Here is a 20,742-nt window from a genome sequence, read left to right on the forward strand (position 1 = left end):
TACCACCTCATCATTTTAATCTTGGAGAGAGCTGAAAATAGCCATCTGCAATGTCCCAACGATCCCAAAGATTAAACACAAGATGAATGAATTTGGACATGCTTTGCGAGCTTTACAGGAATGGAACAGAGTTGATCAAACATGTGGTTTTTGAATGCCAGATTGCAAAGGAGATCTGGTCCTTGGCAGGTTTTCAACATGATCCTATGATCCTTGATACCAGCAGACATGTAATGACGCTAGAATCTGGAACGAGCTAAACACGAGTCAACGGTGTACGGAGCCTGTGAATGGAATGCTAAATAAAAACAAGAAATGGGATCCTCTTTTAGCAGGTTATGAGAAGTGCAACATACAGTCAAACTGAAGGTACGCTAAACTACATTGCAGGGGCTTTTGTTATACGAGATCACCGAGGTGATGTGCTCCATTACGCGAGAAAAACGTTTTACCTTCTCCCCTAACAGGTTAACAGCTGAACTGTGTTGTTTGGAATGGGCGCTGCAAAGCATGGAAGATTTCGGTGATTGGGTCTGATCTTCACGATCTCACTGAACCTATAATGAGACAACCAAATTGGCCAAGGTTTCGGGCAATCCTGTCAAGACTAAGTGAACTATGTTTGGCTTTTGCATCAGTGGTTTTTGAAAGAGAGTCTTTATCATTAAATAGTATTGCACGAAAATTGCTAAGAGCGTGTTGGGGGATGATCACTTTCAATTTTGTTGGGCGCTAGGCGGACGAGCTTTGCTACACCAGCAGATTTTCAGAGAAGCAACTCTTATTTATTTGGTTAAATTTGTGTTCTCTGGTTTTATTTGGATTTAAATTTTCTATGGGGTTATTCAATAACACTTTGCCGTCTTTTTTTTTTTTTTTTTGACAGCAAACACAGACTCATGTAGACTCTGTAAACCAAACTGGTAGCTCCGAATCCATATGGACGACAAAAGACGATTGCTTCCTTGCACTGCGTGCTAAGCTGTCCGCCTTTTAATTTTGTGTCCGTAGTATATAAAGGAGCTCTGATCTTGTGAAACTTCTTTTCAAAGAGATAATGTCTTCTAAGTAACTTGCAAAGGCTGGCCACTCTTCTGGTTCCGAAACCATCTTCACTAACTGAGAACAATTCGTTACAAAAGTAACTGAGAATTATCGTAAATTCTTCATACATTTCATAGCCCAAATAAGAGCCTCCATTTCTGAGTGTAATGGTGAACTACTCGCTCTCTATTCCTAGCTCCCTCAAATCCTTCCAAATCCTTTGCCGTCTTTGAAAAAAAGGTAAGATGAGGATGAAACAAAAATGAGACAAAACCCAATAACCCACGGAGTTTAATTAGTAAACATCAAATGCTAATAAGAAGTTTAATTGATGGGCCGTATTAACAACAAAGTTATAAACCCTTGATGACACAATTAAAAGCCCAATGTCGAATCGTAAGAATAGAAAGTCCACGCTGAGACGTAAGCGCGTGTCGTCTAAATTCCTCGTCACCGTCGTCTATACATTTTGATCTGAGAGTATTAAAGAGGTTTCACAGTTCGTTAACCGGAGGAGGGTTCTCCACGACGAACGATGACGATCGAAAGAGCTCGAGTCCCGTTGAGCCGGTGGCAACAAGCAGCCGTAGCGGTTGGTTCTGCCGTCGGTGCGTTGGTTAATCCTCGTAGGGCGGATCTGATCGCCGCACTCGGTGAAACCACCGGAAAACCAGCTTTCGAAATGGTTCTTGAGAGGATGAAGAAGAGTCCTGAAGGAAGAGTGAGTCCTTTTCTAAGCTGTTCTCCTCTTCTTCTCTTATTACCGTTACTGTTTCATTAGTTACAGAGTAGTTCATTGTTGATGTCTTTGAGACAAGAGACTTTGCTTATTGCTGCTTCCTGTTGAACAATAAAGTTGAAGTCTTTTTGGTTTGAATCTTTGTCTCTGGCTCTTTTATCTCTGCAAGGCTATCTTGCTGGACCGTCCTCGTGTTGTGTCGGAGCAAGTAGGTCACGCTTGGGATCTACCAGACAACACATTCGGAGCTGCATATGCCAAGTTCATGGGATCTAGAAACTTCTCTCCAGACGACCGTCCTCCTGTGAGGTTCATGGAGACGGACGAGCTGGCGTACGTAGCCACGCGGGCACGTGAAGTTCACGACTTGTGGCACACGCTCTTCGGCCTCCCTACGAATCTGATTGGCGAGTCGGCGCTGAAAGTGATAGAGTTTGAGCAGATGTATCTTCCGATGTGCATGCTCTCTGTGGTTGGAGGAACCGTGAGGTTTAATGAGAAGCAGAGGTCGATGTTCTTTAGGCATTACTTTCCTTGGGCTGTGAGAGCTGGGAGACAGTGTACAGACCTAATGTGTGTTTACTATGAGCGTCATTTTGATGAAGACTTGGAGCAAGTGAGGAGAAAATGGGGGATCATCACTGCTCCTCAACATCCTAAGTGAGTGAGTGATGGGTTTTAGAACCTTTTGAGAAAAGACTTGTACTTGGTTTTACAATGTAATTTGTTTTTTTAGACTTTTAGTATCTGTTTGATTCAGTGAGAACTTTGGGAAATAAGAGAGAACTTGAATGAAGTGTCTTTGATTCAAATGCTATGAACATTTTTTCAGCAGAATATTACAAAGATAAACGAGGGTTGACAAGAAACCATCATGATATGAAACAGTTTAAAAATTGAGAAACAGAAAGAAAATGGATACGAATTTGCATTACTAGACACACACAATGTATGTATGTTGGTTTTACTTGCCAGCAGTGAAGAGATAATCAAGAGATGATCCACCTCCAGGAGCTGCATGAACCTTGGTGGAAGGACGGTCCTGCACAGAGAGCGTTACAATGTTGTTTTTAAGGAGGGAACATTTCATTTACGAGTAATGGACACAGAGAAAAAAAAACAGAACATACAGTGAGGAAGTTTCCGGTGTTTTGTCCTTCAGCTCGGGCGTAGTTGTTGACAGGAGTTTTGATACCAGCAGGGATCTCCTTGTTGATCTGTACTGCTGGTTCAACAGTAGTAGTTGTAGTAGCTGTTGTCACAGCTGCTGGTGCTGGTGCAGGCGCAGCAGTGGGAGCTGGAGCGGCCTTAGGAGGAGGAGCATCACCGCCACCGCCAAAGAGATAATTAAGTGAGCTTTGACCTCCACCACAGCTGTTCCCACGACCCATTTTGTATAATAAAGTGACTGGCTTTATAAACCTATCAACAAAAACACACACAATCAGATCGAAAACCTAGCAGCGAAATGTAATCACCATTGCTACACTCTTGAATCTACGAAACACATAGAGAGAACTAATTTTTAAAAAAATTTGAGAGTAAAGAAACAGTATGAGCAGGGATCAAAACAGAGGAATCTACGATTGAAACTAAGAAAGTTGAACCGATCTGGAGAAGAAAGGAGGAGTCTAAGAAACAAACCTTGGCGATCAGATCTAACGGAAGCAAACGGAAGGAGAAGTGTGTGACTACTGAGTCCTAACAAGCAAAACCAGTCTATTATAACAAGCTCAAACCGGTTTTGCCCTTTCTCATTCTTCCGGTTCAATTGGCCGTTTTTTTCTTTCTTTTTTTTTGGTTACTCACCAATTTTTCAAATGCTGATAAACAAAATATTAACAGCTTTCATCGAAATTATCTGATTTCAAAAGAATGGTTTTCTAAAACCGGCAACATTGTAGGAGGTTTAAGAAGTTTCAGATGGTTATTTCGGTATTTGGAGCTAAACATGATCCAATCAGTAGTAGTAACACAAAACCAGAGTTAATTATTATTCATGCTTTTCACGAATGTTCGACGACGGTAACCGATGAATCCAATAGTGAGGTTTGTGGGTTGACGAAAAAAAAGAAAAAGAAAAGTTTGTGGGCCATTATCATGTAATGGCCGGTCTTTGTCATTTGTCCGTATCTCATTATTATTAGCCCGTTTTAACCATTTGAAATTTTGAACTTTGTAACAAAAACACATTTTCAGAATAATAAAAGAAGAGACACTGGCCTGACCAAAAAAAAAAAAAGAAGAGACACTTTTCATGTAGCAGCAGCAAGGAGGAGCGGAGGCTAATAGTAGTTCATCATGTTTTCTCTGGTTAAAAGTAATAGTTTCCACCGGTAGCAAGCAACATTAAGCTCAATACACTAAACTTCCACGACCCCAAAACATTGGAGGACGCCACCTTCTTCTCAACCGGAAACGTTTTCAGATCCGATCTTTACAACTTCCCGAATGATGACAATGCCGGCTTAAGCGACTTCTTTTCGGTTAAGAAATGGCGGTTGAACAAAGACGTTGCTGCAATGTTTCCACTAAGGCGACACTGTTCCACTTTTCCTCCAGCTCTCTGTTTCCTCAGCGATCTTCCTGAGATCAACGTCCTCTCCTAGTCTCATGTCGGGTGTATATCTAACCTAGCTTCTACATCAGGCGGTGGCACGTACATCACCTAAAACAAAGACATTTCAACGATAAAGGTTAGCAAGTCCAGTCTGATAAGTGAAACAACATGAGTACTTACGAGGTCAAAAACGACATCAGAGCTGCATCAATTGCATACGGGCGGTTCGTGGCAGCCAAGACAAGAATTCCCTTAAAGCAAACACCATTCATTACCATTTGATTGAATCAAGCTTATCTACAAAAGAACCAAAATTGCAAATAAAGAGATGTTTTAAAAAAGATATGCCGCCACTGAAAAAGCCTAGCCAGCTTAAGCTTATAGTTGAGCTCATCTAACACCAGTATACAAGTTCATAACTTTGATGAACCCAACACACTTTGGTCTAATAATATTCAAGCAGTAAACACACTTTGACTTCATCTTACACTACTATACAAAAAGTCCATAACTTTGATGAACCCGACACACTTCTGTTTTATAAAAATGCAAGCTTGTAATGGAGTTTACCTTTCAGGTTCCAGGAGAACAGTATAGGAGCCAATGATGCTGTCGCTTTCCATCAATTAAACGCAAGAAAGAACTAGACTTTGGGATTGATACGTTAGTGTGGATGGGTTTTGCAGAGGTTTAACAACGCTAGTTTTTTTTTGGGTGTTCTTGTGGTTTTTCGATTTTAACCCTATATTCTTTAACAAATGTTTGTTAAACTTCAGTGATGATGATGTCACATGCACACATCAGCATCAATAGCAAAATCAAGTTTTTAAACGGGAAACTCATCAAAGACTAGTCCTTTGTATACAGTACAACACAAAATTGTGATCTGACAACAGTTGTCTATCGATAAAATAAGCCTTTCTTTCATTCTCACGGTGCGTTGAATCTTACGCTCCCAGCAGAGGCCTGGTTAGCCGCTCGGTTACTTCCAAAATTCTTCCTATTTGATTCACGAGCTATTCTCGAACCAAACTGAAAGAAACCACACAACCAAATCCTAGTAAGACACTGCATTAAAGAAAAATACAACACAAAGCTTTCAGCTTTACTATCTTCAACCCTCTTCATACCTGTATTGCTCTCTTGGGCATCTTTGCTACTTCACGTAAACTAAGCAACTTTGCAACCTTCAAAATTTTAAAGTTAACATTTCGTGTTTATCAAGTTTCTAAATACGTTCTTGAGGGTTTTTTTTCCTAAAAGTAAAAAAATTGAAATAAGCATATTCACCTGTCTAAGAATCTTCTTATCTCCCTTTCCACTTGGTTGCTCAAGATCAGCTATTTCCCACAAGGGAATGTCAAGGAGAGTCTTTATCACATCCTCATCTAAGAAAGGGAAACGCGCCTGGAAAAAATGTATATTATAATAATAAACTATTTGACAACAGAGCACAAAGAGAAAGCGATTTTGAGTTTATTATATCCAGGCAGGGCTCTGACATATATACATACCTCTTTACCATTATCTGCAATGCATCGATCATCTCGACCCAAATTTCTTTTCCATATCCTCTGCATATCCAATTTCATTTCTCGATCCAAGGCAGCCCAGCTAAAACAATTTCCCAAAGATTAGTTTATGAAATTAGTTTCCATCCATAGAGAAAATATCATGCATATACCTCCCATTTCGATATTTTGTTCTATGTCTACCATAACCAGCACATTGTTCATCAGCTCCAGCGCCAACAAGCAATATTCTAGCATCAGACTTATATCTAAATCGTCGGCTATCTCCTTGATTGTCACTTTCTTGGTGAATCCAACCATCACCACGCGCAGCAAGCCATAGTGCTGTTCCTATGTTAAGGTCCTAGAAACATTGCAATTTTCAAAGAAATGCAATGAGAAACTCTTCAAGTTTGGAAGAATGTAATGAAGTAACTCTCAAGGCTTTTGAAGTTTACCATGTAAGTATCTGCGGGATTTATGAGTGACATAACACGCTTTGTCTCCAAGGTTAACTTTGGCAGATCAGCATCAATCTCGACAAGCTTCCACCTGAAATTTCCAAGTACATTTGCAGCAAATTTAAAAGAAAAAAAAAGGTGCATCTATAAAATGTATCTAAAGTTAAAAACCTTCTCAAGGGTGCAATCTTTTTAAGTTCCTTTATTCCAGCCTTGGCCGAGATCCTATCAGGAGCACTAGGACCATCAAAGCTCACATTAAGGAGATCAACTTCATCTGAAAGAAAGAGAAAAACAGTTTTGAGAATCTAAAAATCAATTTCAGAATTGAAAGACAGAAAAAAATATTTACATTTTGGATCAAGGCACTGATCCAACAGTGCAGCAAGAATCATGGAATCTAATCCACCAGAGAAAAGAACAGCTACTGGAACAACTTCTTTTTCTCCCTATTCATATGCCAATAAGAAGGTGTTTCTGAGGTTAAATATATTCAGTATTTCATAAAGCATTCATTAGAAAGCTCATACCTGAAAAATGCTATGTAGTGAAGTTCGCCGCCTCACTGATTCCTTTAGAACAACCAAAACTTTCTGCGCGAATCCTAAATCTAAAACTTGTCAGGCATATGAAAATTCGGGACAGGGAGGAGGAGTCTGAAGAACTTTAAGCAGTACCTGAAAGAGCATTGTCTTTCTCTTCTTGAATTGAAGAGATTGATAGATCTTCAGGTCTTGGTACGACTAAACTCCTTTCCCATTCAATCAACTCTTTCCACATATTATTTCTCCATTCGTGCTTTGTGATTTCCCCACGTATACATAAACCGGATTCTGAAACCCCGAAAGAAATGCTGTACACTCCACATGGAAGCTCTTCCCAAAACCTATGAATGCTATCACCATTTTCAGAATCCAATCCTGACAAAGAATAGATGTTACTTGGGGGGGCTTGAAGTGTAGACAGGCTTATTCAATTCAATTAAGCAATACAAACCAGATCCGTTAGCAACAGAAGAAGCTGGTGAAACGGAGGAGAGAAGAAAACGAGGGTCTTCCACGGTTGGCCAGTGAACAAGGAGGCTCCTCCGACCAAAAGCATCTTTACCAAACCACAACGTTCTTGAGCTTTCCTGATAGAGAAGAAGTTTTGTAAAATGATACGAGAAAATTAGGGAAAAAAATACAAAAAGTTACCTGCCAGTAGATAAGGGCCCAGGGGCCTTTAATCATAGAAAGAACATGTGGAACTAAAGCGTTTGTTTTCTCTAAAGACTTGAAAAGAACTTGAGTATCATTATCATAGCTACTGAGTTCAATTCCTCCAAATACTTCTCCTGCAGGGGGTAAACATACCCAAAAGGAAAAAAACTATTCAAAGAATTCAAAAACAAAAATAGAGGGGAGGTTAAGAAGAAAAACCAGACCATTGTATGTAAGAATGTTTCGAGAAGAATCAACCAATGGCTGGATAATAGGATTAGTTCCTCTAAGCTGCAATGTGGAACCTATAAAATGCAATTCAGCGGATGCAGTAGTAGTAGTATTCTCAAGGTTATTAGAAGTAGCTTCAGTAGCTTCAGAAACAGAGAGAGTAGTAAGAGGTTCTTGAGCACAAGTTGGTTGAAGAAGAATCTTATATTGGCCGACACTATCAGGACCTCTTTGGCTTAGCGCAGATTTCACATCTTCAACAGAGAATTGTAACTGTTTTAACCAAGAAAACACCAAATCAGCTCACGTAAGAGCTCATCTATGAACAATCAATTCACTCATCACAATGCTTTATTTTTATCCATCAATAAATAAATAAATAAAAAAGGACTCAAAAAGAGTTGTGAGATTCATCCAACAAACAGTAACATAAGAGGAATGGGGACTCAAACTTTTGATCGTCAATAATATAATACAGTAAGAGATCAAAAGAGAGGTGGGAGAAGAGATCTTACTCGTTCGAAAGGAGGCTCAGAGGGAGAAGAAAGCGTCGGCAGTTCGATACGAACGCCGCACACTATAACTGCAATCCCGCACATAATCTCCCGCGGCGGCGTCTCTCTCTGCTCTGGTCTCCTTCTCGTCAAACACTAGTAGAGACGAAGTTGCTTTAGTCTGTGAGAAAATACATCGAATTTTTAGATGTTGAACAAAGCGCCTCCGTAGCATAGTGGTATTGCGTTCGCTTCGTAAGCGAAAGGTCGTGAGTTCGATCCTCGCCGGGGGCTTTTTTTTTTATTTATTTCGTATTTTCAGCATGATTAACACGAAAAGAGATAAAACATTCCATTACTCGGCTATGATTGATTACGTGGCGTAATATTAATGGAAAATATCCAAAAGTGAAAAAGGAATAAAATCAAAAAGTAATCGGCCCAAATCTCTCTCTAGGAGAAGGATTTATTCAGAGTAAAACCCTAGAAGGTATATATATACATCACTAGAACGAACAAAAATCTTCTTCTGCTTCCTCCTCCTTCCCTCTAATCTCTAAACTTCACAGATTATCAGAGGTATAATTTCTTCTCATTAATTAACTTTTTTATGATATGTGTATTAAGCTTTTGCTGTTTCTACCACAAAGGTCTCCTCCCCTTGTTTTTTGAGGGTTCAACTGCAGCAAAGCAAAGTTCATAGATCTATGGAAGTTATGCTGCTTATATGCTTACTTTTAGTTTCAGTAAGCCGGTAGTTTTTTAGTACAACCGTACTTTGCAGTTAACAGTTTGTTCTTTTGTTTATTGTAAAACCGCAAGATTCACTGTAGATACTTTAATTGCAGATTAGAGTTTTTTTTCTTTCTGAATGGGGAATCTAGTGTATTGTTTCATTAATGTTATATACTCTGTTTGAATTGGAGTGTTTTGATTACGGCTTATCTTGTTTTGCGGATAAAGAAACCCTTTTTTGTTTTTTGTGTGGTTGTTGCTGCATATGGCTCTGTTTCTGTTCTGTACACTTTACTTTAGATTGACTTAGAGAGTAGTTTCTGATTTGGATTATGCAGAGATGACATCTGTATCAAACGCTCCATCAGTGGATCCACACATGGTTGGCAATGCCTTTGTTCAGAAATACTACACCCACCTTTATGAAAAGCCCGCCGAAGTTTACAGATTCTATCTCGAGGAAAGTGTGCTTGGAAGGCCTGGTCTTGATGGTGGTGATATGGTTTCTGTCAAATCATTGAAAGTAAAGTTTCTTCCTTCTAAACCCATATGCCAATACTAGTAGTATGTCTTTGTTGGCTTCTTTTATTTATTAGACAAGATCTTGCAGGCTATTAATGATCAGATAATGTCTGTGGACTACCAAAACTCGAAGATCCAGATCCTGACTGCTGATTCCCAAGCGTCTTTGAAGAACGCTGTGGTGACTCTGGTCGCCGGTTTGGTGACTGACAAAGACGGAGAAAGAAAGAGTTTTACTCAGTCTTTCTTCCTCGTGCCGCAGAATGGAAGCTACTTTGTTCTCAACGATGTCTTTAGGTACGTTTCCGACGTGTTTGCTGAACCAGAAGCTACCAAGGAGGTCGAGGAGGTCGAGGATAGTCCAAAAGAAACTGTCGTTGGTAAGTGTTTTCAACAAATCAAGAACTTGGAAATATATATATTCTTGAACATTGTTTGGATTCACATGTTTATTGCTCTTTTGACCAGCAGAGCCTATTGCAAATGAAGTGGTGGAGCCGGCTGCTAAAGCTACAAATGAGGAGAAGGTTGTGAATGGACACAGCAACTTGCCTAAAGCTGCTGAAGCAAAACCTCAAGAGGACGCTGGTGGTCCCAAGAAGTCCTTTGCAGTAATTGTGAGTCTTCGTTGTCTTTCTGTTTTGTTTGTTATATCTTTACAGTTAAAAGTCTAATCTCTAGTTCCAACAGGCTGCTCAAAATGGTGCTCAGATCAATGCTAAAGCTTCACCAGCAAAGCCTAAACCTGTTGAAAAGCCGAGAGTTGCTCCTCAGACCAAAGCTCCTGCACCAGTAGCTGCTCCTCAGACCAAAGCTCCTGAACAACCTTCTGCTGGATCCACCGCTCAACAACCAGCTCGAGGTGGTTCCATATTTGTTGCAAACTTGCCTATGGATGCGACTCCGGAGCAACTGTTTGAAACATTTAAAGACTTTGGAGCTATTAGAAGAGGTGGCATCCAAGTCAGAAGCTACACGGTCAGTTTCTTTTTAAAAAGATCTTAACTATGAGAAACCTTAAGCACTGACTGGTTCACTCACACGCTTAAAAAAAATTGTTTTTTCAGGAACAAAGGAACTGTTTTGGGTTTGTGGCCTTTGAAAATAGTGAATCGATCAAAAATGTCTTCAAGGTAATGATTTTTGCTCATCAAATTCTTAGACTTCAATATACTTTGTATCCTTTTATTTTCTGATATTGGAGTGTGTAACAACTCTAGGCTCACAAGGAATCTCCAATTTATGTCGGAAACAGAAGAGCATCTATAGAAGAAAAACGAGGCAAGTTTCTTAATGTCAATGTTGTTGTCTCGTAGATGATAAAGGAACAAAATATCTTATATTGTTTATTTGAATTCTTGTGCAGCCAACAACAATGATAATGGTGGGAGAGCCTATGCGCGGAACAATGGCAACAATAGGAACGAGAATGGTTACAGAAAGGACGGGTACAGACCTCGGGTCAATGGTGTGAATGGAGGAAGAGGCTCCGGGAGAAACGGGCCTGATAGAGGAGGGAGCGGTGATGCTAAAGCTTCTCAGAACGGTCATGGCAATGCTCAAGCCAAAAACTAGACTTTTTGATTGAAAGAACAGAGACTTTTTCTAGCTATGATTCTTTTAGTGGATTATGTCATTTTTTGGATTGTAATTGGGTTTTTGAACCCTTGTTCTTTGACCAACTTGAAATCAATTTGATTAAAGTGGTTAAAATGTTGGTATTGTTGGATGCTTCTGCTTTCTTTACTCAGAACCACTGATACAGAATCCAAGATGAAAGGACTCTAGAAAAACATGACTACTTTTCATAGAAAGCTAACAGGAAAATCAAATATCAGAAAAGATGAAGAACACTCAAAAATAACCTACTCTGTTTTTATACAACAACTATGTTTCACATTTTCATATGATGATGACGTGGCTAGTGCTTGCATTTCCTGTATCACACTATTGAAACCAATCTCCTATGGGTCGGTCTAAGTTAGAAAGCGTATACCATCCCGCAGATAGTCTCCACGTGGCTCGTTATGCGTTTGTCATGTCTCTGGTTGAAAAGAAAGGAAGCGTTGTTACTGTGTAAAACAAAGGAAGTAATTGTTCTTCATCTGCTGCTGCTGCTGCTTGCGAAACTAAAATAAATTGTAATCGAAAGGTAAAGCTTTCGTTTGGAATCTTAGGGTTTGTAATCTCGCTTTACAATTATCACGATCTGCTTCGGTTTCATACTTTCATGAATCGTCGTTACTTTGTTTGATCGTATGGGTTTGGGAATCGACCTAATTGATCGCCGGCGATTTAAGGACCGGTCTCTTCGAATTTGAGATATTGTCTACTGAATTTGATCTTCCTTTACTGTAAATTATCTCCATTAGGAACTTAATTATTCAAAATCTATATCGATTTAGGAGTTTTGAGGGTTCTCAAAGGTAGATTCGTGATGATCAAACGCAGTTTCTAGTAGAAATGTTCACTACTACGACGACGTTTTACAAGGCTTTTTGTTGCAGATGGTTGCTTAATAGTTTCGCTTCTGATACATCAAACCTTTTGCAGTAAACCTGTAAGCACGAACTGATATAGAAGCATGGGAGAACAACCTGATCCGTTCTCCGCTTCTACTCTACCGGATTTCATATCTTCCCAAAAGATTGGTAGACCGGTTAATCTCGAAGGACAAAGCAACCGTGGGCACCCTTACTCTGGCCTCAAGAAGAGAGGCCAGTCTAGTCGTTCGTGGGTCAAGATCGACGAGAATGGGAACTCGACGGTTCTGGAGCTCGACAAGGCTACTATCATGAAGCGCTGTTCCTTACCATCGAGGGATTTGAGGCTTCTTGACCCTTTGTTTATTTACCCCTCCAGTATCTTGGGGCGTGAGAGAGCGATAGTGGTTAGCCTTGAGAAGATCAGGTGTATAATCACTGCTGAAGAGGTTATTCTCATGAATGCTAGGGATGCGTCTGTTGTTCACTATCAGTCTGAACTCTGTAAACGCCTCCAGTCTAACCATAACTTGAATCTCAAAGGTCAGCTCATTTCTATATTAGCTTTTTGGTGGCTTTGGAGTTATGATACTGGTTAGATAGATTGCTGATAACATCAAAGAACTGTTGTCTGTTTTGGTTTCAGATGATTTGCCGTTTGAATTTAAAGCCTTGGAGCTGGTTTTGGAATTATCTTGCTTGTCTTTAGATGCACAGGTATTCTTCTTAAGATCATTCTTCAAGAAAGTTGATGTGTAACTAAGCTTTTGGTGGATTTGATTTTAAACAGGTGAATGAGCTAGAGATGGAGGTGTATCCTGTTCTTGATGAACTAGCCACAAACATTAGCACACTTAATCTAGAACATGTACGAAGATTAAAAGGTCGCCTCCTTGCCTTAACACAGAAAGTTCAGAAGGTGAACAGACAAAAGAACTCTTCAAATTTTAGAAAAATTGGGGTCCCATACATTGTGATTTTGAGGGTTTTGCAGGTTTGTGATGAAATAGAACATTTAATGGATGATGATGATGACATGGCTGAGATGTATTTGACTGAGAAGAAAGAAAGATCAGAGGCTCATGCTTCAGTGGAGTTGGAAGACAACCTCGATGAGCACTTTGGATCTTCAGGAATAGTTTCCAAGTCTGCGCCGGTTTCACCTGTTGGTTCAATTAGTGGAAACCTTGGGAAGCTTCAAAGAGCCTTTAGTAGCGTCGTTGGCTCACACAGAAGCTTGTTAAGCTCATCTAGCAGCGGGGAGAACATCGACCAGTTAGAGATGTTGCTAGAGGCCTACTTCGTGGTTGTTGATAACACACTCAGCAAACTATCATCGGTTAGATTCTTAAACTTTGTTACAACGACATGTCTTTTCTATTCAATATTTTTGATTTATGAGCTTGTGTTTGCAGCTAAAAGAGTATATTGATGATACAGAGGATCTGATCAACATTAAGCTGGTAACAACATACAAAACCAAGCTTTGCCTATCTTGTTCTTGTTTCATCCCTAGTCTCTAACCTTGTTGACCATGTTTCTTTTCTTAGGGGAATGTACAGAATCAGTTGATTCAGTTTCAACTGCTTCTCACCGCAGCAACCTTTGTGGCGGCCATTTTCGCAGCTGTAACCGCGGTTTTCGGGATGAACCTTCAAGACTCTGTTTTCAAGGATCCGACCATGTTCCAATGGGTTTTGCTTGTAACAGGTATTGCATGTGGACTTTTGTATTTTGGTTTTGTGTTATACTTCAAGCACAAGAAAGTATTCCCTCTCTAAAACTTTTGATTGTTTGTGAGATCCTTGAGTTACTCTTTTAGTCTTTTGTGAAGATGAAGAGCTAATAATTTTCAGTGTCAAACTCAGTTTAGGTATTTAAAAGTGTGACAAAATCCAAGGAATTTACATATGAAATTGAATCAACGAAAGAAGATAAGTTTGTAACTTTTAAGCCAAAAAGGCATTGTCAATGGCCAGAACCAAAGCATGTTCAACCCCATACCTGTTGACAGCGCAAGAAAACGTATGAACTGGGAACGGCACTAGCCCACTCAACGTTTCCATAAAATCTTCATCACCATTGCATCTTTCAAGCGCAATCACCGCGCACCAAATGTTCTTGTTTTCACCCTGACCAGGCTTGTCCCACAAGATTAAGAGTTTCCCATAGTAGTTAACTACTGCAAGAGCACCAGCACAACAATTCCTATTCAATACCTCCAAACTTTTAACCACTCTCCCTTTTTGAAGCTTTGTGTCAAACCACGAGCAATATTCTTCACCACAATAGTACCAAACGTTCTCTATTAGACAGTGCCGGCTCTGAGGGTGTGCGGACGGTGCATTTGCACCGGGTCCTACCTTTTAAATCAATTTTTCTTATAAGAAAAGGGTCCAAAATTTAGAATTTGGGTGAAGAAAGTAGTTTAGTATTTTTAGTAATGCATGTGAGACTGGTTATATAAAGGGCCCTTCATTAAACAAGAATCAAAATGGGCCTAAAATATTTAGTATTTTTTTCGTTTTAGCACAGAGTTTGTTGAAAGTTTGAGCCGGGCCTGCTATTAGACACTTTCTCTCAAACTGCAGTGCATCAGTTACAACTCCCCATCTACCTTCTTTTGGATCATAATAACAATACTCATTCTTGGCACAGCTCCTAACGTAAACTTTTCCATCGACCATATCCATTGATTTAAGTAAAGACGAGCGGAGCTCATCACCAGGTCAGGTAAAGAGTTAAGTAGAGTTAAGTCTTGAATCACCATTTAGCCTTTAGGATTTAAACATTTGAGTGACCATCAAGTTAACATCTCCTACAAAAAAAATCAAGTTAAACAAATGCTTTTTACTTAGGCTATGATTGTTCTGGATGAATTTTATTTGTAGCTTTAGAATTTAATTTTACATGATGTACAAATTTTTTTTTGTTGATTCTTAGTAATTTGGAATAGTTACTATTTTTTCTTAGTGATTCGTACTATTATTCGGAATAGTTACTATATTCTCACTAATATTTTTTTATTTATCTATACTATATGAAAGCATAAATCTAGATATATTAATATTTCAGCAAAAAGAAAAATAAAAATTGAAAAAGTCACGTACACTCCTGGTGGATCCAAGAAAATGTGGGTTTTTAGTTTTTGCTAAGAAATAGGTAGTTATTTCAAAATTTAGTTTTCCTAAATTTTAGGAAATCTATTTTTCAAAAAAAAAATTTGATTGGTAAAATCAAAAACCAAAAATCATTTTAGAAACTGTAAACAATCAATCTCAAAATCAGTTTTATTGAGCGATTTTAATCGGTTTTTTGAATCATCTCCCGCCAAAAAGTGATAAATGGCCTCCTAAGCTAAAAGCCCTTTAAAAAAAAACCCCGGCGCAAATCATCGCGCTATAAAAATCCATCGTCCGCGAACGAAAGGACCAAAAAAAAAAGAGAATTGACAGTCTCTCTGGCCTTTACTTTTTTATCCGCTAGGGTTTTAATTTGTAGAAGAGGGACTCGCTTTTGCTGGATCTATCGCCTATGGCGAAACCAAGCCGTGTCCGTCCTTCTCCGTCCATCTCTGGATCCGCATCTCCTTCCAGTTCAGGGAGTCGCAGCCCTCCTCCTCGGGGAAAAAGGTTAGTTAGGGTTTCTTTCTTACCTTTGGATTGGTAATGTTGCTCGTTTATGAAGTGGATTGAGTCCAAATCTGGTTCGTCGTGTGAATATGTTTGTACATGATAGATAGGGTAGTAAGTTCTGTTATATCTTACAGTTCTGCTGGGCCTGCTTGGCAAGGTCGCTCTCCATATTCGTAACTCGCATACATTCTCTAGTTTACAATGTTGGTAACATCCTTCTTTCTCTCACTCGCCCTGTATATATACATGAGAGTTGAGGCTTAGTTGGAAAAAAATGTAACTACATTAGAGAATATATAGTGGTAACGTATAAAGTGATTTGTAGTTTTATCGTGTTGGTATCTCTGCTTGAATGTCTCATATTTTGCTGACTTTTACAATGAATTATGATTTCAGGAGAGCTACACGTATTCATGAATCACTTGTTCTCCGCCTTGATTCTCCTAACTCTGTGTCTAGTGCACCAAAAAGAGAGTCTCCAAAATCTGATAATACCAGTGGTCACGTTCTGAAAGCTGGGCCCAAGCGCCCAGAGAGAGTACGTCTATGTTCTTGTTTTTTTCTTTCATTTTTGTTATCGGTGTAGATATGCTTCAATATGGTGTTAATGATTATTACCATTCAGAAGGAGCGCTCTTACTTGCAGTTTATCAAGATCGAAACCAAAGTAGGCACAAGATCTTTGTTTCTAACTCGTTCAATTATGTGTGGAGTAAGAAACAATTTTCTTTTTGTTGTGTTCCTGTGCAGAAAACTCCCATTTCTACTCCAAACTCTTCTTCTCTGACCAGGTCGTATTTTGACGCTCCCTTGGACTCCAAGGTGCGTCACTGTCTTCTTTTTTTTCATCTGCATATCATGGCTAGGTTAGGATGCTAAGTTAACCAAAGTATATTTGTCTTTGCAGTGCTTTTACGTAGGAGCCTTGGATGAATTATTTGTCCGTGTTGGCACACGTAACAAGCTTATATATAATGCTGATTGGTCTGGTGCTGATGATGCCAACCATTATTTCAGTTGGCCTGCTGATAAGAGGTGGCTTTCACGGTGGTCTCCACGAGGTTCTTTCTTTGTCACATGTTACTACTAAATGGTCATTATGTGGGGCTCAAGATATCATAACGACCATACCCCCCTCAGGCGTTTTAATCATTATCAGGTTTTCTTCGTATTTAATTATTTTGAAACCATACCCGCCTACTCATGCTTTCTCTCTTTTTGTTAAATTTTTTTTTTTTTTTGACTCTTTCTCCTGTTCTTTCCTTTTCTTTGTTATTGAAGGTTGAGCAGTTTGATTTATCTCCTGGGGAGAAGTATTTGGTAACCTATAGCACACCAAACCCGAGTGACTCAAATGTGAGTGCATATTTGATTCATAATTTCTTCCCACAGCTCCTCTTGTTGCAAAATTGTTCAAACTTGTGCTCCCTGATCTGCAGGGACTCTGGCTAAAGATTTTCGATGTGAGAACTGGGACAGGAATCGTTGGACTAAATAATGCTGGTGTTGCTGACTCTCCCCAATGGCCTGTGATTAGGTATTTTCCTTAACTGCATTTCGATTTTCTATTTTTATTTTTATTTTTATTATTATTATACAAGTTTATTGATATGGTTAACTTTTTTAAATTCCATGCAGATGGGCTGGGGGTGAAGATGATGAATACTTTGCCACGTTTAACAAAAACAACACTGCATCTGTCTACGAGACCAAGAATCTCAACCTGCTACTGGACGTTGATGATGTTATAGATATATCTTGGTCTCCTACCGAACCTGTACTGGCAATACTGTTGAAAGCCGGTGGCAAGCAGCCTGTCAAGGCTCTTCTTCTGCGAATCCCCGGCATGCAGAGGCGGACCCAGTAAAGCCCAAGTGGGGTCACTTGACACCACAAATATGGTCAAATAAATAAAATTGTATGAAAATACCAAAAGAATCTGCAGCAGAGTTGGTTAATCTGAACCTTTTGACACCCCAAAAACCAGGGTTCAAACCCATTGACACCTCTTTTCCTTAATATTTTGAAAGTCATATATATATGTGAACCCACTAAAATTAATCTCTGGGTCCGCCACTGCCGGCATGGTGAAGCTGGCAGAGAAGGATCTTACCGCCGTTGTTGGCAGCGACTGCAAGATGCACTGGCAGAGCAATGGTGAGTATCTCGCTGTCAATACTTACGGGGGATTTGAGTTTTTCCGCATCAAAGAGGAGGAAGGCACACCCACAGATTTTCTCAAGGTGGACAAGGAGATCCTGGCTTTTGCATGGGAGCCTAGCGGTCACAGATTTGCTGTGATTTACGACGAACCAAATCTATTATCAGCTGTCAGTTTCTACTCGATGAAGAAACCTGGAAAGGTCACAGAGCTTACTAGTTTAAGCAACAAGCAAGCAGATGCCCTCTTTTGGTCGCCCAAAGGCAATCTCATTGTTCTTGCTGGATTGAAAGCGGGCAAGCTTGAGTTTTATGACGTGGATCGGCTTGTTGCAATTTCCTCAGTTGAAACCGTGAATGCGAACAAGGTTGTTTGGAATCCAAGTGGAAGTTATATAGCAACGGTGTCTACAATGCCAGAAGAGGATTATAATAGACATTGTGACTGTGAACAAAATGATCCTCTTAATGGGTTCAATATCTGGTCCTCCCAAGGAAAACTTCTTTGTAAACATCAGTTTGATTCTCCTCTACTGCAGCCTGCAGTATGATCATATGGCTGATAGAGAGAAGATGTCTGAGGTTATTATATATCATGACTTACCTTTTAAGTATGTTGAATATGAAAAAGTGAGAGAGAGAGATAGATTTCTTAACCCTGATGTTCAGCCTATCAGTAGACAAACTGCTGCATCAGATGTCTACAAGACATATGAGATAGAAAAAGCTAAGTTGATAGATGTTTTAGTGAAACACAAGGGTCGAGTGTGTTTTACAGCAGATTTGTGGACAGCCCGAAGTGTAGTGATGGGGTATATATGTATTACTGCGCATTACATAGATGAGAATTGGAGGTTGAATAATAAGATCTTAGCATTTTGTAGTATTAAACCTCCTCATACTGGTGAAGTGATTGCTAGGGCAGTTTATGATTGCTTAAAGGAATGGGGACTGGAGAGGAAAGTATTTACTATCACACTAGATAATGCTAAAGCTAATGATAGTATGCTAAATATTCTTAAGCATCGTCTTCTAAGTAGCAATGGGGGTAGCAACGGGCTGTTGTGTAAAGGAAAGTTCATGCATGTTAGATGCTCTGCCCATATTCTGAATCTGATTGTGAAAGCAGGATTAGAATTAGCCACAAGTCTAATAGAGAACATAAGAGAGACTGTAAAGTTTATCAAAGCATCCGAGTCAAGGAAAGACTCGTTTGCTATCTGCGTTGAGAGTGCTCGGGTCACAAGTTCTGCGGGTTTGTCTTTAGATGTCTCTACCAGGTGGAATTCAACATATGAAATGTTGGTTAGAGCTTTAAAATTCAGAAAGGCATTTGCTATTCTGAATCTGTATGAAAGAGGTTACAAATGGCTGCCTTCAGAAGCTGAGTGGGAACGTGGAGTCAAGATATGTAACTTGCTGAAGCCCTTTAATACCATCACTACTTACTTTTCAGGAGTAAAATATCCAACCGCCAGTGTCTACTTCATTCAGGTGTGGAAGATCGAAAAGGTGTTGATGAAGTATTCTGATTGTGATGATGTTGACCTGAGTACAATGGTTAGGGCGATGCGAAAGAAGTTTGCAAAGTATTGGAATCAGTACAGTGTGGTTCTAGCTATGGCGGGTGCTTTAGATCCTAGGTTGAAACTGGATATAGTTCGATCAGCTTATGAAAGCATTGATCCAAGGACTTCTGAGGCAAAGGTTCAAGTTGTTAGGGACAATCTGGTTTTACTCTATGAAGAATATCATAAATCAGCAAATCCTTCAAGGTTTTCTGCATCATTAACTCCTCATGAGCTTCTCACGGAGTCACCCCTCGAAGATGATATGGATGATGTAAGTTCTTAAAACTCCTCTCATTAGTTCTCTGTAAAAAAATATAAAGTTCTTAGTGGTTTACTGGTTTGTGTAACAGGATCTCTTTGAGCTTGAAAATAGCCTCAAATCTAGTTCAAGAAATGCCAAGTCAAATCTGGAAACCTATTTGGATGTTGAACCAAGACTAGAGATGAAGACTTTTGAAGACATAGAAGTTCTAAGCTTTTGGAAAGAAAATCAGCATCGATATGGTGATCTAGCTTCAATGGCATCTGATTTACTCAGCATACCCATCACTACAGTAGCAGCTGAATCAGCTTTCAGTGTTGGAGGAAGAGTTTTAACTCCTTTCAGAAACAGACTCCTGCCCAAAAATGTGCAAGCACTAATTGCTACTCGAAACTGGCTAAGAGGATTCGCTGATTTTGAAGGTAAAAGTTCCATTATTAACTTACAGAAACTGATTTTTTTATGTGGTTTAACTAACTTATATTCCTTAACTTGCAGGAGATATTGAAGAATTTTTTGATGATGAAGATGATGATGATGCTGCAAAAAGTAACTCTGAAGTTGGAGATTCTAGCGCATGAAGGTAAATCTTATGAGCTCAAGTCTTGACTATTGTTTTAAAAGATATTCGTTTTTGACTATTTTTAGAATTCTTTAGTCGCTTATGGGTTTCATGAAAGACAATAGCTTTGTTCATATCTTCAGTAAAGTTTTAATCTTTCTTGGTGTCTTTGTTGATGGTTCAGTAAAGACAATAGCTTTGTTCATAGTTCTTAGGTTCAATTTTCAGGAAAGTTATAGTTTTGTTGTGTCTTCAGTTCATTGAAGTTTTAATTTGTTCTGTCTTGTAACTTTTGGTGGGTTTTAAGTTGAATTTGTTATTGTGAATTTCAGGAGATTAGCTTCCACAGAAGGAAGTGTTGGTTATTCGACGACCTCCACAGTTTGTCATGGGTTCCAAAACCCGGTTCATCAACGGCCATCTTCTCTACATGCTCTGGAAGGTAGAGAGCAACACTGGTTGCTGTCTTGATATCATGATATGTGAAAGACCATCTTGTTTATTTTGCACTTGTTTATTTCAATCAGAAACTATAGTACTTTGATATGAAGGTAGAGAGCAACTTGTTTA

The 20,742-nt window shown here is 39.3% G+C and overlaps 7 protein-coding genes and 1 non-coding gene across 12 annotated transcripts; 5 read left to right on the plus strand and 3 right to left on the minus strand.

Moving 5' to 3' along the window:
* Positions 1-1,473: 1,473 nt before the first annotated feature.
* On the plus strand, positions 1,474-2,622 carry LOC108848282 (ubiquinone biosynthesis protein COQ4 homolog, mitochondrial). The gene is made up of 2 exons (XM_018621603.2): positions 1,474-1,765; positions 1,953-2,622. Exons 1-2 carry the CDS (start codon positions 1,580-1,582, stop codon positions 2,445-2,447), a joined length of 681 nt encoding a protein of 226 aa, XP_018477105.1. The 5' UTR covers positions 1,474-1,579; the 3' UTR covers positions 2,448-2,622.
* LOC108848283 (protein SPIRAL1) lies at positions 2,571-3,574 on the minus strand. Its single transcript, XM_018621604.2, has 3 exons — positions 3,428-3,574; positions 2,914-3,205; positions 2,571-2,825 (listed from the first exon to the last, which is right to left on the minus strand). Exons 2-3 carry the CDS (start codon positions 3,172-3,174, stop codon positions 2,748-2,750), a joined length of 339 nt encoding a protein of 112 aa, XP_018477106.1. The 5' UTR covers positions 3,175-3,205; positions 3,428-3,574; the 3' UTR covers positions 2,571-2,747.
* Positions 3,575-5,151: 1,577 nt separating this feature from the next.
* On the minus strand, positions 5,152-8,424 carry LOC108849272 (uncharacterized). Its single transcript, XM_018622821.2, has 14 exons — positions 8,264-8,424; positions 7,742-8,021; positions 7,512-7,651; positions 7,312-7,447; positions 6,993-7,235; positions 6,846-6,919; positions 6,668-6,764; positions 6,487-6,592; positions 6,313-6,406; positions 6,028-6,218; positions 5,858-5,957; positions 5,634-5,750; positions 5,474-5,530; positions 5,152-5,375 (listed from the first exon to the last, which is right to left on the minus strand). The coding sequence occupies exons 1-14, from the start codon at positions 8,345-8,347 to the stop codon at positions 5,274-5,276; spliced, it is 1,821 nt and encodes a 606-aa protein (XP_018478323.2). The 5' UTR covers positions 8,348-8,424; the 3' UTR covers positions 5,152-5,273.
* A 40-nt stretch (positions 8,425-8,464) lies between these two features.
* TRNAT-CGU (transfer RNA threonine (anticodon CGU)) lies at positions 8,465-8,536 on the plus strand. Its single transcript has one exon. It is a non-coding gene; the product is annotated as a tRNA-Thr (tRNA).
* A 133-nt stretch (positions 8,537-8,669) lies between these two features.
* Positions 8,670-11,220, plus strand: LOC108849005 (nuclear transport factor 2). Of its 2 annotated transcripts, none has more exons than XM_018622493.2 (8): positions 8,670-8,821; positions 9,316-9,500; positions 9,588-9,879; positions 9,968-10,116; positions 10,190-10,477; positions 10,567-10,632; positions 10,720-10,780; positions 10,866-11,220. In XM_018622493.2, the coding sequence occupies exons 2-8, from the start codon at positions 9,318-9,320 to the stop codon at positions 11,072-11,074; spliced, it is 1,248 nt and encodes a 415-aa protein (XP_018477995.1). In that variant the 5' UTR covers positions 8,670-8,821; positions 9,316-9,317; the 3' UTR covers positions 11,075-11,220. The 2 variants fall into 2 exon arrangements, with proteins under 2 accessions (XP_018477995.1, XP_018477997.1); XM_018622495.2 differs by having other exon boundaries at positions 9,971-10,116.
* Positions 11,221-11,509: 289 nt separating this feature from the next.
* Positions 11,510-13,847, plus strand: LOC108849104 (magnesium transporter MRS2-5). The gene is made up of 7 exons (XM_018622608.2): positions 11,510-11,651; positions 12,053-12,525; positions 12,629-12,699; positions 12,773-12,901; positions 12,977-13,321; positions 13,398-13,445; positions 13,533-13,847. Exons 2-7 carry the CDS (start codon positions 12,084-12,086, stop codon positions 13,761-13,763), a joined length of 1,266 nt encoding a protein of 421 aa, XP_018478110.1. The 5' UTR covers positions 11,510-11,651; positions 12,053-12,083; the 3' UTR covers positions 13,764-13,847.
* An 84-nt stretch (positions 13,848-13,931) lies between these two features.
* On the minus strand, positions 13,932-14,675 carry LOC108850364 (putative F-box/kelch-repeat protein At4g39756). Its single transcript, XM_018623912.1, has 2 exons — positions 14,586-14,675; positions 13,932-14,345 (listed from the first exon to the last, which is right to left on the minus strand). The coding sequence occupies exons 1-2, from the start codon at positions 14,673-14,675 to the stop codon at positions 13,932-13,934; spliced, it is 504 nt and encodes a 167-aa protein (XP_018479414.1).
* Positions 14,676-15,434: 759 nt separating this feature from the next.
* Positions 15,435-18,328, plus strand: LOC108848839 (eukaryotic translation initiation factor 3 subunit B-like). Of its 4 annotated transcripts, XM_057007858.1 has the most exons (9): positions 15,435-15,614; positions 15,752-15,820; positions 16,014-16,155; positions 16,243-16,284; positions 16,368-16,439; positions 16,525-16,776; positions 16,899-16,973; positions 17,057-17,154; positions 17,256-18,328. In XM_057007858.1, exon 9 carries the CDS (start codon positions 17,702-17,704, stop codon positions 18,326-18,328), a length of 627 nt encoding a protein of 208 aa, XP_056863838.1. In that variant the 5' UTR covers positions 15,435-15,614; positions 15,752-15,820; positions 16,014-16,155; positions 16,243-16,284; positions 16,368-16,439; positions 16,525-16,776; positions 16,899-16,973; positions 17,057-17,154; positions 17,256-17,701. The 4 variants fall into 3 exon arrangements, with proteins under 4 accessions (XP_056863838.1, XP_018477792.2, XP_056863839.1 ...); XM_057007859.1 differs by lacking the exon at positions 15,752-15,820 and having other exon boundaries at positions 17,256-17,683; XM_018622290.2 differs by lacking the exon at positions 15,752-15,820.
* The last annotated feature ends 2,414 nt before the right edge of the window (positions 18,329-20,742 follow it).

Source organism: Raphanus sativus, chromosome 4 (genome assembly GCF_000801105.2).
Source record: "Raphanus sativus cultivar WK10039 chromosome 4, ASM80110v3, whole genome shotgun sequence".
NCBI lineage: Eukaryota > Viridiplantae > Streptophyta > Magnoliopsida > Brassicales > Brassicaceae > Raphanus > Raphanus sativus.